Here is a 17,816-nt window from a genome sequence, read left to right as displayed (position 1 = left end):
TCAGGAACACATTGTTTAATAGACTTGTCCATAGTGAATTTCATAATCATGAGACAAGTACGGTTTGAATGCTACCACCTTTCATAATAAGCTTTTGCTTCAGCGAAACTTTCAGCAGTGAGCTTAGGTGGTGTTTTCTCCCTTATGGCCAAATCTAAATTCATAATGGCCAAGTTCACCTTAAGCGACTCATTCCAATACATAATTGGTCCCATTTAGTGTTTTGATAGCAGACAATTGCAGAGATACACCAGGATTGAAAGCTAAAGAAATAATACTAGATTTACTAAGCATGTAAAACGAAAGCATGCTTATCAAAAAAATTCTTCACTTTGCTAGCTACAAAAGTTCTACTAGAGTCTTAAATCACAGGACTAGTAAGACTCTTACGTAGGACAAAGCAGAACAATTAAATATAACGACTTAAAATGACCCATTACCGACATGGTAAAATTGAGTCACCAAATGCAATATAGTTAATTGTTCTCTTTATTGTTCAAAGTATCCTTCCAAACAATGATTTACCGATAGGGTAAAGTCATAGCCAGACTCTATGGACCTTTGTTAATCTCAACAATATCGCCGTAATCAACATAAGCGGCGTTCAAAGAACAGTTTTTGATAACCAGTAAGGATGGAAAAAAAATATTACCCACTTTAGCACTAAAAACTGGTTATAAAACCAATCTAAAATGGTACTTTGATTTTTTTTTTTTATCCAAACAACAACTTTTAGAAAGTATGAAACGGAAAAAGACGGAAGTGTCGAGAGGTGCAACAGTCAACAGGTTTCACCACTTCCCTTATTTTCGTCAAAGATTAGACCAATCAAGTCCTCCAAAATTTGGTAAAGCCATTATTATTATTATCACCACAAAAAATATATTCTCCTTTAACAATAGACAAAGAACACCAAAATTCATTTGTCAACAAGTTTAGTAAATGACAAAAGAAGGAAAGCCCATCTTTCTCATGGTTACGCCAAACACACCATGAATGCCAATAGGTGGTAAGCGTTCTTCATACTTCATCAAGTATTAAACAAATAGAGTAAAAAAGTATCACTTAAGCCCCTTTTCAAAAGAACAATATAAAAAACAGTAGTGTTAAAAGGAGAAGACGAACACGAAAAGTCCGTGAGATGCAACAATCAGCAACAGGGTTAATCACTTCTCCTTTTGTCAAAGATTAAACAAATTAAGTATTTAACTAACCCACAATCTGTGACAAAAGACAAAACACATTAAAGTGAAGAGGAACAAGAACAGTCAACGGATCTCCATGCACTACAACAAATACTGTCTTTAATAGCATAATTTGATAGCGTTTTTTTAAAAATGCTATTGTAAAGAGGCAATTATAGCGTTCAGCCATTTAGCACCAAAGGAAACGCTCACGCCCTATCTATTATAGCGTCCCACAAGTCTTTAATAGCATTTCACTCTTTACAAAATGAAACCAGTGTTTCACCTCCCCAGATTTCTCCTTTTCAACCCCTCTCTCTCTCTCTCTCTCTCTCTCTCTCTCTGAAACCACGGCGTACGACAGAAGGGGGTGGGGGAAGGCGGCGACTCCTCCTCTCCTCCCACCAACCCCCACCATCGTCGCCCTTCCTCTCTGCCGATCGGACCAAGCTACCGACGGTCGTCACCATCGAACTGCGCCGATCCTCGTCGATTAAATCACCTCGCCTGATCTGTACGGACTCTCCCTCTCAGCCGATCTTGCCCTTGTATCCCGCCGGACGTCGTTTTAACACGCCGACTATCGTCAACCAACGTTCTCGGCCCAACCACCATTTGCCGTCGATCTGCCTTCGCAAGGGCCGTCTGTTCAGGTTTCGGTGGGTTTTCCCTTCTTGGCTTTTGAGTTTGATTGTTGTGGGTACCGATGTTTAGCCGATCTATTTTCTGTAGCCGATCGCCTCCTCGCTATTGCATGCTTAGTAGATCACGAGTTTTATTTGCATATATGTTGATATTGTTTTGCCGTTCTCTGGTTTTTATGAAATTAGATTTTAAAAAAAAAGAAGGTTTGCATCAGTTTTGTTAGGTCCTTGTTTGATGCAAAATCAACTGACTCTGTTATCTTTTTGCATCACTGGTTTTTCTGCTCACTCAGGATCGATTGCTGCTGTGCTAGGGTTTCAATGTTGAGTTCGTTTTGTCTTCCACCCAAAGGTTTGTTCCTCTTCTATTTTCCGAAAAATCTGAAGCTTTATACCCTACTACCTGACTTGATTTTTCATTCTGTCTTCTTGATTCCGTTCTATAGTTTGTTTGATAGTATTTGGGGCTACTGTTTGCCACATATGAATCCTAAGGCTCGGTTTGAAATAAACTTTTGTGCCCTAGTACCCTTAGATATTTGGACAATAGAATCCAAAAAATACAATAGATGCAAATGGGTACTCCTTGAACGAGAAGGAAAAAACTATTGTATTTTGGAAAACTGCTGTGCAATTGATCCAAATAGGGCTTGATTTTTGAGTGGTCGATTTTGGATTGGCTCCTGCTACTGTTTGTCATACAACAAACCATGTGGGTTTTTCTACTTGTTGACAAATTTCACCCCAACAAGTTGTGTTGTTGGATGTACCCTTCGCCCCACTCGTCTTCGTAGTGAAGTTAGAGAAAAAAGATAATTATTGATATTTTTGTCTTCTAGGGCTTTCTCCGATTTGCGTGGTGAAATTTGGAGTCTATGATTAATGGGCCCAGAAATGTTATAGGGTTTATTTAAAGTTCTAGTTGAAAGTATATATAGCCCCAATAGTTTTAAGGGTAATCTTGATGCTTTCATATGCTAAAGAGGAATGATCCAGGGCAGTTTTCATTTGTTTGGTAAAGACACAAGGTTATATTGTTTGTGCCCCATGGTTGGCCTCTATGGCAGCCAATGCCTCAATATCTCTTTTCCTTCAGCTCATTTGCCCACTGAGTTGGATTGTTTGATCACTAGGGCTTACGTGGATTTGTGGCCATGGAGGATCTATCAGAGATATATGAGAAGTGAGAACGCTCCATGAATTAGCCACTAAGGTACCCATATTAACCTCTCCACCACGTATTTGTTTTGCGTAGCGTTTTTTGATGTATTAATATTGCCATGTAACGTTATTTGCGTAATTGCATCTATATATTCTTGTTTAAGTACACTATATATTCTTGTTTAAGTACACATGATATACATAAACAATTGACTTCTTCTTACATATGGCTCTTATCTTCTATAACCTAGGTGCACAATGTTATACAACAACCACCCATTTAATGCTGAAGGAGGTCTAAAATTTAGTGTTGAGTTGAGATAGTTGCAGATTACCTAGAGGAACTTTCATTATAGGGAAATTATGTTTTAGCTTCTATGTTCCTATTTTTCTTAGTTTGCTCCCAGGAAATGATTGTACTCCATGATGTATTTTTAATAGAGAAGCAAGAAAGAACTCCCAAGCTTTTGTAGTAAATCTCTTGCTGTATTGTAAGTGAAGTGGACTCTTGTATGCTTGAAGCTTTGAACAGAATTGTGATAGATGAGAGTTTGCATATCTTTTTGAACCATCTAACATAAGTATACTTCTCCTAACACTACAACAAATACTGCTTTGAGGGTTTGGATTTAATTTATCGAAGTATCAGTTTTCATTCCGAAAAAATATTGGGGCTTTTGTGTTGACTCATTCCAAACAATTCTCTATTTTTCTCGAAATTCTATATTTGTAATTGATACTGTATTGGGGCTTTTGTTTAGGTTTTTGGTGGTCTAATGATTCTTGCAAAAGGAATTTTTAACAAAAAGAAAGAGAAATACTGAAAAATTCCCTTGCTATTTATGACTAATGACCTCATATTGGTGAATATCAGAAGTTTTCTACATATGGCTTAGTTGATTGGCTTCTATTGAAACAGAAAGTACGAGTTTTGGAGAGAAAACACTTCAGAGCAAGATAGTGAACATCGTAATATGCACTTTGACATCGCTTTGCTAATAATTTTGAAGTAGCTTCACAATTTCTGCTGAGATTTCAAGATGATTTCGTTTGAACGAGAACAACAACTTATATCTATTTCTCTCTCAGGTTATATCTATTGCTTATCATCTAAAGGGAATGGAATCGAGTCATGGGTTTAATAAACTATAACAAGATGAGTTATTAGTGCTATCCGTGTCCATCATAGTCTGGCTAATGTGTTTTTTTTTTTTTTTTGTTACAAGTGCTTCCTTGTGTTTGTAGATATGCCTCAATGAACTATATTAGTATATTGTTGATTTCATAGTTCCCTGTTAATGAAGTTCTGATTGGCTGATTTATATTAATTCGATTGAATTCAGCTTGGGTGGTTTTCTAATTAGAAAAGAGTTATTTTTTTCTCGCTAATCATGTTCATTATCTGTTATGTGTAGAAGATATATATGGGCTCTACTAGACTTATGCCCAATCAAAGAGCCACTGATCAATGAAGTGATTGTCAAAGTTAGAACATCCAAGATTGATTTGCTATAGATGCACAAGCTCGCACAAGAATCAGTTTGTGGTAATTCTCTTCAACCTATCCTAGCCATTGTACTTATGAAATGATTTGTCGCTTGCAAACATGCTATTGGCTGAATTATGTGTAAATGAGCTTGGCTCCTTTAGTGGAGGAACAATTTTTTATGATTTTCAAAGGAAAAGAGAGTTAAATAGAAAACAACTGATTGTCTTGCCTCGGAGATTATGTTTTAGGCTATATAAAATATAAATCAAGAAAGCCTTACAAAGTTGATAGCATAGGATTCTTGTTCCTCAAAGATGGATCTTTGCCTCAAAGGGTTGTACCCTTTCACAGGGTGGTTGGTCTTCCAAGATTGATTTATGGTGTTTCCAATGGTTTTAAGGCTTATGTAATGACTATTTTCCATTTTCCCTCGGGGTGGTACTTCGATGGATTATTTACTTGGTCAGCAGCTAGGATATAAACAAACTGCACAAAAAAAGGAGCAAAGTTGTTTACCTATTGCACCCATTGAAGCAAAGAGCTGTCGAACGGAGAAGCCCTAAACAGGTTCACACTAGAAGCAAAAGTTGACTAGCAAAAACATGAGATACAATTTGTCTTTTAGGATGGGGGTAATGATCATCTATCACTAATAGTTTGGTTGAATTACTTATTCTCCATGCCTAACAATGTTCTTGTTATTAGTCAGACTATTCAAAATGTAGTGTCTAACATATGAAATGTTGAAATTTCGTTTGACTAAGTGGACATGCCTTCTCCACTGACACTTGTTATTTAGTTTTTTAATTGTACTTAGTAGGATTGTATCATCTTCATATTTGGATGTGGTGGAGCTGTGGAGATCATAAAGATCATTATAACGTTATCAATCATTCATCACTGTGGATCATGTCATTTACACCTAGGGTTGCATTAGCTTGTGATTAATTGGCAATTATTTGATCTCTATTTCCGAATAAATGATTGAGAATTTCTGTCAATTAATACTATTGTATATTGACGACATACCATTATCGAATGAATACCTACAGGGCTTAATATTCACTCATTGGCTTCTTGAAAGGTTATGATCTATAGGGTTTGCATAGATTATAGATAGGGGTTGAATCTAGTTTTTTATTTTCATTCTGATAAGAATATTGGGCTCTCTCTAGAAAACAGAATACAAGATGAATGTGTCTTCATTGTTTGCCTATAAAGCACAAGAAGATTATTGTGGGTTTTATATTTTCTATGAAAAAGGGAAGTCGGATTAATGGTCTTGGTACCTTAGGCTTTGCTTTTACAGATTCAAGTGTTGAAGAAGAAGGTGACATTTTCATGTAGAATCTGAACTATTTGAGGATGGTCACAAAAAGCACTGTTGTTAGTAGCCTAAATAGAGCTTTTTTCGGGGCACTCCGGGCGTGCCTTGTGGGGGGCCCCTCCCCGGGCTGTCAGCATTCCGCGATAATCTACAACATGTGTTTCCTAATTGACATTGTGACTTGTGTTAATATTAGATTCTATATGTTGGATGGGCTTTTTAATCTCTGTTCACGGCTATTATAAATTGGATATGGATCTATTTGGCTTGATGCAGTAAAAGATAGGGTAGTATTCTACCTTTGATACTACATCTGTGGCTGCCCATGGGTTTAACTGCTATAATTCTTAAATTGGCTGGGTTCTTAGTCAGCTCTTGCAATTTCTATTTAATTGTTGTGGCGATAATGGTTTAGTCATTTGGTTGCACACTCCTTCAATCAAGCTGGTGTTGCTTATATGGAATCGGTATTTTTTATGCTTTGGTTCTGCTTTTGCTGAGTTCATCTGCTATAGTTTTTTTTTGGTTTGTCTCTCTGCTACTAATCCTATTGGTCAAAGTGTACCTACCCTTTGTTTCTTAATATATCTTCTTTTGCTGGTTGAGGAAAAAAACTTATCTTGGGGTGATTATGAAACATTTCTTTTGTTGGTCTTGGAAAAAAACTTATCTTGGGGTGATTATGAAACATATTGTTGAACCCACCAAAAAATCTGTTGATCGACACCTAATGTGAAGCTAAATATATGCCAATGTTTTCCTGTTCGATTGAGGACCCATCATAGCTTAATTTCCATCTCAATTTCCACCTTCTCATGGACTCATGGTAAGATGGAAACTTGTACTTGAAAAAAGCAAACCTGAAAACTGTTAGTCCATTAGTCTTATCTTGGTGATGTGCCTCTTGCTTGAAATAATGGTTGTGTAAGTCTCAAACTCTACAGTAACCAGGAGGTCAGACTTCCATTATACTCTTACTAGTTGATATTTGTCTTGGGATTTTGTAATGTGTGACTGAACTTTTTGGTTGTCATTGTTCCATTGAAATGAAGAGAATACGGGACTTACAAATTGCGTTTAGTCCAAATAGGATAAAGGGGACATGGGGGTGAGGAAAAGGAGACTTGGACGAAGGAAGGATAGACTTTGGTTTTTTTCTCTTGTCTATGTGAAGGTTAGATACTCTGATCTTGAGAGACTAAGGAATCATCAAATGAGCAGTTTTTGGAGTTGGGGAAAGTGCTTGGTCAGACTAGGTATCCTCAAAATTTAAATTAGTTCGTTGATTATACTTTCATAAGCGAATAGTTATTCAACTTATATTTGTTGTTATGATGTGATAATACTGCAATCTCGAAAGATTGGATGTTTAGTTAAAAAATAGTATTTTTTTGCTTAGATAAAGTGCTAGAATATGATTTTTTTGTTGCTGATATACCTTAGTTGTTGCTGAAGTTTACTGAAGTGTGCTGAAATTGTAAAGAGACACGGGATAAGTAGAAGAAAAACTCTTACTTCCATAGCGTTCCACCAAATTTTGGGCGCCAGTCTCTTTTTCGTTATCCTTCGTGGTATAAACAAATTCCTGCTTTGAAGCAACACTAGATGCACTGGTAGTGCTTTCTAAAGAGGCAACAGTTTCATTTTTCCCTCTGGACCCTTGTAGGCCATATACAGATCAGAGGTTGTTCCCAAAGCATCTACATTTTGAAGAAATTCTTTTCTTTTCTTCTTTCCTTTGCAGACATTACTCTTTGACCTACTAAGTTCAACCACAGGTTTATCCGTGGAAGCTGCTGCTGGAAGAGATACCAAGCCAACATTAACATACTCAGTACCTTCCCCTTCACTTTCCAAAGCTCGTTCTGAAACAGATGGAATAGCTGAAACTGGAGCTTCCTCCTCATCAGACACAACAGACTTGGTAACAACAGCTTGTCTACCACCCAAGCTATCAATTCTCCTACAAGAGACATCTGAAATTGAAGTCTTGCTATCACTGTTTGAACTAGGGGAAGTTTTATCATTTGTATCATCTAATTAGTCAGACTCTTTTATGTAGTTTTTGTCGGGGAATTGTTTTCCCCGCTAATGTAATGAATCTTTATTCAATGGTTGAATTGTATATTGTACATTGATGGTTGGATATAGTTGGTGTTGAATGGAATATTTCATTTTTGTTTTTTCTTAAATGAAATTACCATGATCTTATTTGAAAATACTAGCATATTGATATTATAGAATATTAAAAAAAAAAAAGGCCAAAAATTGGCTAATATAGCGTTCATTGCAAGCTATAAAAAGTAGTATAGGATAGCAGGCAAAGAACGCTATGGAAAGTATAAGATAGCGTTTTAAAGAACACTGTATTAGTCAATGCTATTAAAAGTCTTTGACGTTCGACAGCGGGCAAAGATTGCTATTAAAAGTTTATCTACAACAGCGGTCAAAGAACGCTATTAAAAGTATGTTAAAGACAGCTTTCAAAGAACGCTATAAAAAGGTTACATGCTATAGCGTGCAATGAACGCTATTAAAAGTCTTGACTTTTAATAGCATCGCCTAATAAGGCGTTCTTCGGAACGCTATCTATGACATTTAACAGCGTTTTTCGCACGCTATAAAATGTGATTTTTGTTGTAGTGATGGAAACCGAGACACGATCAGCGGAAGAAAAAATGGGGTAAAAGGAATCGGCAGCTAAATACCCAACAAACAACATAAATACGAACTAAATTCGCAATCACAGCTCATGAATTGAAAAACAAGGTGCTCTGATACCAATTGTTAGAAAATCCACAACTACAAGCCCTAATATCTTGCTACAATACATGACAGATGAAATAAACTTGAGATTCAAGCACATACCTGCGAGAGATGAGGCTGCCATGTTCTTAAATGCAACGGTCAAGCCCTTATTTCTGTTGCAAGCTGATCGATCAGATTAGAATAGTAGAACAATATTCTTCGCCTTTTATGGAGAGAGAAAGAGGCATTTTACTGCTCTCCCTCTTGGTGCTCAAAAGTATGTGTTTTAGTGGGCCCAAACACACACACACACACATACACACACATATATATATATATATATATATATATATATATATATATATATGATGAAAGCAGGATAATCTTCTAGTGCCTAATAAATGGCCCAGCCCATTATGGGTCTAAATATACACAAAAGCACAAGCCCACACTTAACCCAAATATACTACAAAAATTAGGTGCACCAAAATGACCTATTATCTAAATGGTGACCCCTAACCAAAATGGGTCCCAAACAAATACTCAGATAATTTGATAGTCGAACTAATCTGGAACCTTTTAACACAAATGAAATATGCTGGTCCACAAAATTGGAATAAATCTAACAAATGGTTCTGTCTTCTATGTTATGGTTTGTAGCACACCAAATGCAACAATGAGAATCAAATGGCTTGTGTGTGTGTAGACACCCCAATCTGGGCCTCCGAATAATCTTTAAGTTCCCCGACGATGAAATAAGGAACAATATACCTTCGGGGCTTGGATTGTTGCTCCTTTGTTACTCCTCTAAACCTCAAGAAAACCCATTTTCCAAACATATAGGCGGCCCCCGGTTCAATTGCAAAGAGAAAAATGCGTTTCCTTGGTCAAAATAACTTTTTCCATGACACATTGATAGTAAAATGGGCACACATTTTAATGTATAAAACGTCTTTGAACAAAACCAATTGGGTTAGAAAGAGGACTCGACAAGTTTTCAAACGCTTTGAACCACGCCCAAATCCGAGTTCGAGAGTGTCTGGAGCGCCCCCGCGAAGTTCAGTGTGCTAAGCTGTCTCGAAAAACCGCGCGTGTAACGCCCCGAAAATTCGGAGACATTAAAAATAATAACGAAAAGATTATTTTCACAAAAGAAATTCAAAGATTTACTGCGTCACCATTTCAAAAGCAAATGTCATTATATCACAACCGTTTTGAATAAATCAACATATTACAATTTTCAAATAAACTTAGAAGCTTCCAAAATAAAATCGACTTAAATTAATCAGAGCGACTATGCGCACGGAAACCAAGGTTTTCAGCTTCTTCCTCATTAGGATTTAACTCGATCGAATCGTACGACACTTCTGTTCCATCTTCTGTACCTGGCGTTCGAGTCACCAGGGCAACATAGTACCGTGAGCGATGACGCTCAATAGCCAAAACCCACCCGAACCCATAACTTACAAGCAATAAGAAAATATAATTGAAGTGCATTAATTGACATAGCATAAAAAGAGAACAATTAATCATTTTATTACTATTCTTCAACCTAAGTGAAATCTCGGATCTTATCCACAGATCCGTTCCTACCCATAACCTCCGGCGTAAGGCACTGATATGATCCGACTCCCCTTTTCCAGATCCGGATGAAAAATACCTAAGTTATATACCCGGTATCCCATCCGTGACCATAAGTTCGGATAAAACTTCCCGAGTGCGCACGCGAGCACACTCTGTCCCGGTTTGTGACACAAGCACAATACCACCCTTATGTCCCGTCCCAAACATCCGAGAGCCGATCACCACCATGCCGTACCCAGGGTTCGTAAATCCATACTTTCAACAAATCACCACCAATCATTCATCAATAATACAACACCACGGGTTCCAAACCAGGATTGCCCGGAATCCAAAATCACATCCTCTCACATTATCCATTAAACCTACTTTCACGTCTAATATGTTAAATCCGTACATCGCAACCAACCCCGGGAACCTATTTGTCCAATCTATCAGTACAATAACATTTCACAAATTCAACATTATCATGATACAGGCTAACATGCTAATAATGTTCAATCGAGCGATAAAATTTATTTCGCTATAGAATTAATCATGCCACAGAAATAATCTAGCGATACAACTAACAATGCCAAAAAGAATAATCATGTGATGCCACAACAATGCCATAAAATAATCGTGCGATACAACTAATATTGCCATAAAAATAATCATGCGATAAAATTTATCTTGCGAGAAAAATAATTTAAGCGGTTCCTTTATTTTCTCTTTTCTTTATCAAAACTAAAGTCTACATTTATTCTTAATCGTCGCGGAGTATTGTCAGTACTAAAATAATTCATGATCGCAATAAAAACTAGGATTTAACCAAAACTAATTAACTTTGGGGCTTATAATCTTAGATTCCAATACACTAGGGTTAAATTTACAAGCTAAACAAACTTGAGGGACCAAACTGTAATTTTTCTAATTTAACATTTCGATTTTCCAGTGACTGTTTTCAACGGAAAACAATGGGCTCCCGGCGGACCTCAACCGGCGACGTCGGATTCGATTAATATCATACCGTAACGCTAAAATCATAATAGAAACACGACATATACTTAGGGAGGTGAGTTCCGAACTACCTTTCGTCCGGCGAAACGGGTTTCGGAGAGGTTCGGTGGCGGGTCGGAGCGGCGGCGGAACTCGATAGTTGTGATGGTGCTACGGCTGTGGTGACCCGGCTGTAATGGAGGAAGGAGGTGGTTATGAGGAGGTACTGGTGGCCGAAGGTGGTGGTGAGCAAAGTGAGTGGAGTGGAGCTACGGTGGTTAGAGGTGCTCGGTGGTGGCTGGAAATGGAGGCCCGGCTAGCTGTTCTCTCTCTCTCTCTCTCTCTCTCTCTACAATTCCCTCTCTCTGCCGAAGTGGGAAAACAAAAGGGAGGCAGGGGTTTTAAAAATTGGTTTGGATTTGCCTTAAGGATATTGACCCATGGAAGATTATGTGCTGTCTACTAGTGAGGAATTTAGGGAGGAGATGAGGGATTTTGTTCCCCTTAATACTCAGCCGAAATTTGCAAGAAATGGGGAAGGGTTTGATTTGGTCTGCAGCAACACACGCACACAAGAAAAAAAATATACTCGCCGGGTACGAGCACGCATGATCGATTACGGAAATAAAATTTGGTGTGACGTTGAAAATAATTTCTCGCATTAAATAAACTAACGAGCAAAATAATATATATATATATATATTTTTTTTTTTTTTTTTTTTTTGAAAATTATTATTATTTTTTAAAAAATATCGGGTCTTTACAATCTATCCCCTTTAAAATAATTTCGTCCTCGAAATTAAGCCGTACCTTCGATTTGAAACAGCTGCAATAGTTGGCTTTCCTTGTGTCCTCACGTTCCCAAGTTGATTCTTCCCGTTCTTGGTATCTCCATAAGACTCTGACTAGTTTGATCGTTCGTCCTCGGATAACTTTTTCTGCACGATCAAGAATTTCCACCGATTGCTCTTCAAAAGTCGTACCCTCATTCAGTGTGACTTCCTCCCAGTTGAACAAGTAGGTAGGGATGGGCCATATATTTCCATAGTATGGAGGCGTGAAAAAATGTTGTGAAACTTTGGCGATCTGCAGCGATAAAGCTAGGCGATAGGCTACTTTGCCAATTTGCTCCAAGATCTCGAACGGACCGATGTAGCGAGGCGATACTTTCCTTTCTTGCCAAATTGGATGATCCCACGGTGCGGTTTGAATAAAAAAGTATGTTGAAAGTCCACGGTCTCATCCTCTTGTCGGCGTAGCTCTTTTATCGGCTTTGAGTGATCAGGAGTTGTCAACAAATCGCCTTCATCGGTCAGTTCTTGAAAGTTTGATTCTTGCCTCTTAGACGGTGAATGGTACTTTTCTCCAAAAGAAACGAGAAGATTACAAGAATTTTCATGAGGTTTCAAACATGAGTCGAATATTCAAAGGTCAAAGCACAACATAGAAAGTACGAACAGATCCTCCTCCACGAGTCGAGGTGCAATTAGTTTTGAGTTGGAGTTGGAGCACGATGAAAATGATAATTAGGTTAACCCAAGTAAACTCAATGATGCTAATCAAAAATCAATAAATAAATGTGAACTCAATGATTGGAATCTGAAGAGTTTCATCATTGTAGTAGTGATGATTAAAGAATTAATATGCGAGTGAAACAAACAAATACTTGGGCTTCTAAATATTGCAATGGAATAAACAAGGCGGGTTCTCTTAAGAAATATAGATCTACCGCAATAAGTTCTGAAGGATTACAAGGCCCAATGATGAAACCGAACTAAATATTTATTTTGCACCACATCGGCCAAACGCAGTTCAAAACAAGCATCTAACTCTAGTTATAAAAAAAAAAATATTGGCACAATTGAAAAATAAGCAATGGCTTACGAGTCCATTCTTGGGATAGAGCAAGGAATTGATAGAATGATTATTGGATTTTATTAGCTCAAGACAGGATACTTAGCTTAAAGAAAACGAAGCATGACAACGATCTGTGCACTCAAGGACTAAACAACTCCAATATTGAAACTCGAACTAGGTTCGCGAATTTAGAGTTTTGAAAGGTCGGAGGAATGTTTTGATGTGATATCAAAAGAATTCAAAGGTTGCGACCGGTCCTTGTATGGCTAGCAACGAAAATTATTTAAAATTGCTGAGAGTGCACTAGCCCAAATTAAACGACGATTGCATTGAATATGCAGTATGTGAGTGATTAGGAAGGTTATGTTCACAATTGAGGTAACTGTTGACTTCACAAGCAATTCTGATCAACTAATGAAAGGTCGAAACAAGATGATCTTTAGGAACACCCATCTCCCAGAAAATGTCACGAGAATTAGGTGTTTGAATTATACAAGGAGTTCAACAATTTAGGATTTAGTTGAATTTGCAACTCCAACAATGGAGAGTCATAATGAAGGTGATTTTAAGAAGAGTCAAGAGAGATTGAAGCCAGCGAGCGGTTAGGATACAATCGATTGAATGAGAATGAGGACTTAGATGAATAATTGTCAATAGCTCATCTATCCCCCTTAAAAAAAATAGAACCCCATTGCAAGAGAATGGTTGCTGCTTTCTCAGATATTCACGACCTTGAGCTCTTCATGATCTGTTTGAACTATGATGGTGCCTTCATCGGATGTAGTTTGCATAGTATATAGCTGGGTGATGATTTCGAATCTCTGACAACATCATAATTTTATTCGTTGATCTATCTACTTTCTCGAGGGGACTACGACGCTTGAGGTTGGGGCGTCGAAATAGTCGATGTGACAATTGCTTGCAGAAATTGCACGACCTTCATGTTACTCAATATCTCATTGGACTTTGTGTTGCGTTGACCTCGAGGTTGGCGTAAACATGTTGATAACGTGGATGTCGTCGGTAGTAGTGTTCATGCGAAGTTGTTAAAGGGTTTCTACTACGGATTCGTAGCAAAGGATTTTGAAATTCCAAGAATAAAATAAATTTTGAATTTTTCTATACAATGACCTGCAAATAATTCCTTTTCCTTTTCTTTTTTCTTTTTTTTTTTAAACAAAACCCCCCTTTTTTTTTTTTAAACACACATAAAATGAACAAAAACTATTGAAAGTATCTATTCATAAAGTGCCACATGGGCCAGACACGCATGCTTACTACAGTTAGCCCTTACTGCTAGTCATACATGCAAGACTTAAGTTTTCTCACGGTACGTTCACACCATGACCCTACCCTTTCCAACCTATCTCTGAACATAGTCTCGACGGGAAGGGAAAACCCTTTTTTGGCGGGTATTCAATCTTCTAAATAGCGTCTTCTTTGGTGTCAGTCTCTTCCTCCCAGCATTGTCAAGGTCTATCGTCTCGTCTTCGAACTAGAATTTTTTTTTTGCCTTCGTTGATCTACTCTATATCTACAATAGGAGCGAGTTCTTCTATCTCTTTCTTGAAGTCGTTGACTTCAGTACTTTAACGGAGTTACTTCGGGCGACAAGACAAATTTATATGCTACTCTTATAATAAAATAAAATATCGTACAGTAGCTAAGACAATAGGTAGATTAAGCGCATAACAACCCCGGACAACACTCTTGGAGAATGTTCTACCCGATCTACCCAAGGCCGAGAGTTTGAACCTAAAGCTCTGATACCATTTGTAACGCCCCGAAAATTCGGAGACATTAAAAATAATAACGAAAAGATTATTTTCACAAAAGAAATTCAAAGATTTACTGCGTCACCATTTCAAAAGCAAATGTCATTATATCACAACCGTTTTGAATAAATCAACATATTACAATTTTCAAATAAACTTAGAAGCTTCCAAAATAAAATCGACTTAAATTAATCAGAGCGACTATGCGCACGGAAACCAAGGTTTTCAGCTTCTTCCTCATTAGGATTTAACTCGATCGAATCGTACGACACTTCTGTTCCATCTTCTGTACCTGGCGTTCGAGTCACCAGGGCAACATAGTACCGTGAGCGATGACGCTCAATAGCCAAAACCCACCCGAACCCATAACTTACAAGCAATAAGAAAATATAATTGAAGTGCATTAATTGACATAGCATAAAAAGAGAACAATTAATCATTTTATTACTATTCTTCAACCTAAGTGAAATCTCGGATCTTATCCACAGATCCGTTCCTACCCATAACCTCCGGCGTAAGGCACTGATGTGATCCGACTCCCCTTTTCCAGATCCGGATGAAAAATACCTAAGTTATATACCCGGTATCCCATCCGTGACCATAAGTTCGGATAAAACTTCCCGGGTGCGCACGCGAGCACACTCTGTCCCGGTTTGTGACACAAGCACAATACCACCCTTATGTCCCGTCCCAAACATCCGAGAGCCGATCACCACCATGCCGTACCCAGGGTTCATAAATCCATACTTTCAACAAATCACCACCAATCATTCATCAATAATACAACACCACGGGTTCCAAACCAGGATTGCCCGGAATCCAAAATCACATCCTCTCACATTATCCATTAAACCTACTTTCACGTCTAATATGTTAAATCCGTACATCGCAACCAACCCCGGGAACCTATTTGTCCAATCTATCAGTACAATAACATTTCACAAATTCAACATTATCATGATACAGGCTAACATGCTAATAATGTTCAATCGAGCGATAAAATTTATTTCGCTATAGAATTAATCATGCCACAGAAATAATCTAGCGATACAACTAACAATGCCAAAAAGAATAATCATGTGATGCCACAACAATGCCATAAAATAATCGTGCGATACAACTAATATTGCCATAAAAATAATCATGCGATAAAATTTATCTTGCGAGAAAAATAATTTAAGCGGTTCCTTTATTTTCTCTTTTCTTTATCAAAACTAAAGTCTACATTTATTCTTAATCGTCGCGGAGTATTGTCAGTACTAAAATAATTCATGATCGCAATAAAAACTAGGATTTAACCAAAACTAATTAACTTTGGGGCTTATAATCTTAGATTCCAATACACTAGGGTTAAATTTACAAGCTAAACAAACTTGAGGGACCAAACTGTAATTTTTCTAATTTAACATTTCGATTTTCCAGTGACTGTTTTCAACGGAAAACAATGGGCTCCCGGCGGACCTCAACCGGCGACGTCGGATTCGATTAATATCATACCGTAACGCTAAAATCATAATAGAAACACGACATATACTTAGGGAGGTGAGTTCCGAACTACCTTTCGTCCGGCGAAACGGGTTTCGGAGAGGTTCGGTGGCGGGTCGGAGCGGCGGCGGAACTCGATAGTTGTGATGGTGCTACGGCTGTGGTGACCCGGCTGTAATGGAGGAAGGAGGTGGTTATGAGGAGGTACTGGTGGCCGAAGGTGGTGGTGAGCAAAGTGAGTGGAGTGGAGCTACGGTGGTTAGAGGTGCTCGGTGGTGGCTGGAAATGGAGGCCCGGCTAGCTGTTCTCTCTCTCTCTCTCTCTCTCTCTACAATTCCCTCTCTCTGCCGAAGTGGGAAAACAAAAGGGAGGCAGGGGTTTTAAAAATTGGTTTGGATTTGCCTTAAGGATATTGACCCATGGAAGATTATGTGCTGTCTACTAGTGAGGAATTTAGGGAGGAGATGAGGGATTTTGTTCCCCTTAATACTCATCCGAAATTTGCAAGAAATGGGGAAGGGTTTGATTTGGTCTGCAGCAACACACGCACACAAGAAAAAAAATATACTCGCCGGGTACGAGCACGCATGATCGATTACGGAAATAAAATTTGGTGTGACGTTGAAAATAATTTCTCGCATTAAATAAACTAACGAGCAAAATAATATATATATATATATATATATATTTTTTTTTTTTTTGAAAATTATTATTATTTATTAAAAAATATCGGGTCTTTACAGCGCGGCATTTCAAAAAATTCCAAAAAAATTGCTCCACCGCACGGGATTTCAATATACAGCACGGCATTTCTCTTTATGTCGCGCGGTGTTTCGGGAAAAAATTCTGACAGTTGCAAAAAACTGTCGGCCACGCCTATAGGTGTAGAGAATAAGTTTTATCCGGCCTAGAAGCCACCTCCCCTCTTTGTATTGATCATCCTTGGCCCTCTTGCCTATAAATACACCCCCCTCTAGTTGAGAAGCACCCCTTTAACTCCAAATAAAGTTACTCTTCCATTTTTTAGACTCTCACTCCCTCTTTCTAAAAATACCCACATTTTTTTTCTCCTCTTAAGTTCAGTAAATTACTGACTTAGGATAACCTCTACCTCAAAGCATCCAAACAACCTCACATCCTTCAATCCCCATTCAAGCATTTCAAGTCCAAATCAACTTCCATTCCTCCATCTTCAAGCACATCCAAATTTCGATCAAAAGGTATAAACAAATTCCTTGGGCTAAACCACGTTTAGCTTTGAGGGAAGCCGATCAAGGCCCTTCTCGGTCTTTCTATACTGAGTTTGGGTCTCAAACGAGCTTTATATTCAAAAAGCACAAAAAATAATTTCTGCACTGGATACGCAATATCGTGCGGCATTTTTCAACACCGCATGACGTAGTGTATTATACCATGGATTATTTTGTTTCTTATACATACTCCTTCTTATGTTATTCTGTTTAGTCTGTTTATTATTTTTTCGTACGGGTACATTCCATAGTCAAGTTTCATGTTAAAAGTTAATTTTTTTATTTTATTAAATCTTTTAACATTTCAAAGAGTTTTTAACATTGCTTTACATGAGAA

At 37.8% G+C, this 17,816-nt stretch overlaps 2 protein-coding genes across 2 annotated transcripts; both read left to right on the top strand.

Moving 5' to 3' along the window:
- Nucleotides 1-992: 992 nt before the first annotated feature.
- On the top strand, nucleotides 993-3,047 carry LOC131309431 (uncharacterized). Its single transcript, XM_058336068.1, has 4 exons — nucleotides 993-1,009; nucleotides 1,463-1,843; nucleotides 2,122-2,180; nucleotides 2,962-3,047. The coding sequence occupies exons 1-4, from the start codon at nucleotides 993-995 to the stop codon at nucleotides 3,006-3,008; spliced, it is 504 nt and encodes a 167-aa protein (XP_058192051.1). The 3' UTR covers nucleotides 3,009-3,047.
- A 3,720-nt stretch (nucleotides 3,048-6,767) lies between these two features.
- Nucleotides 6,768-7,939, top strand: LOC131310798 (uncharacterized). The gene is made up of 2 exons (XM_058338005.1): nucleotides 6,768-7,061; nucleotides 7,584-7,939. The coding sequence occupies exons 1-2, from the start codon at nucleotides 6,908-6,910 to the stop codon at nucleotides 7,847-7,849; spliced, it is 420 nt and encodes a 139-aa protein (XP_058193988.1). The 5' UTR covers nucleotides 6,768-6,907; the 3' UTR covers nucleotides 7,850-7,939.
- The last annotated feature ends 9,877 nt before the right edge of the window (nucleotides 7,940-17,816 follow it).

This window comes from Rhododendron vialii, chromosome 12a (genome assembly GCF_030253575.1).
Source record: "Rhododendron vialii isolate Sample 1 chromosome 12a, ASM3025357v1".
In the NCBI taxonomy this organism is placed as follows: Eukaryota; Viridiplantae; Streptophyta; class Magnoliopsida; order Ericales; family Ericaceae; genus Rhododendron; species Rhododendron vialii.
Note: the sequence above shows the minus strand (reverse complement) of the source record. Positions and strands in the feature narration are given on the sequence as shown.

Bases quoted from the DNA above. Each gene is read 5' to 3' on its own strand.
- LOC131309431 (XM_058336068.1), top strand. The intron at 1,844-2,121 runs GTGGGTTTTCCC...CTGCTCACTCAG, and splicing joins GGCCGTCTGTTCAGGTTTCG to GATCGATTGCTGCTGTGCTA. The intron at 2,181-2,961 runs GTTTGTTCCTCT...TTTGATCACTAG, and splicing joins GTTTTGTCTTCCACCCAAAG to GGCTTACGTGGATTTGTGGC.
- LOC131310798 (XM_058338005.1), top strand. From the start codon at position 6,908: ATGGGGGTGAGGAAAAGGAGACTTGGACGAAGGAAGGATAGACTTTGG. The intron at 7,062-7,583 runs GTATCCTCAAAA...GTTCAACCACAG, and splicing joins AAAGTGCTTGGTCAGACTAG to GTTTATCCGTGGAAGCTGCT.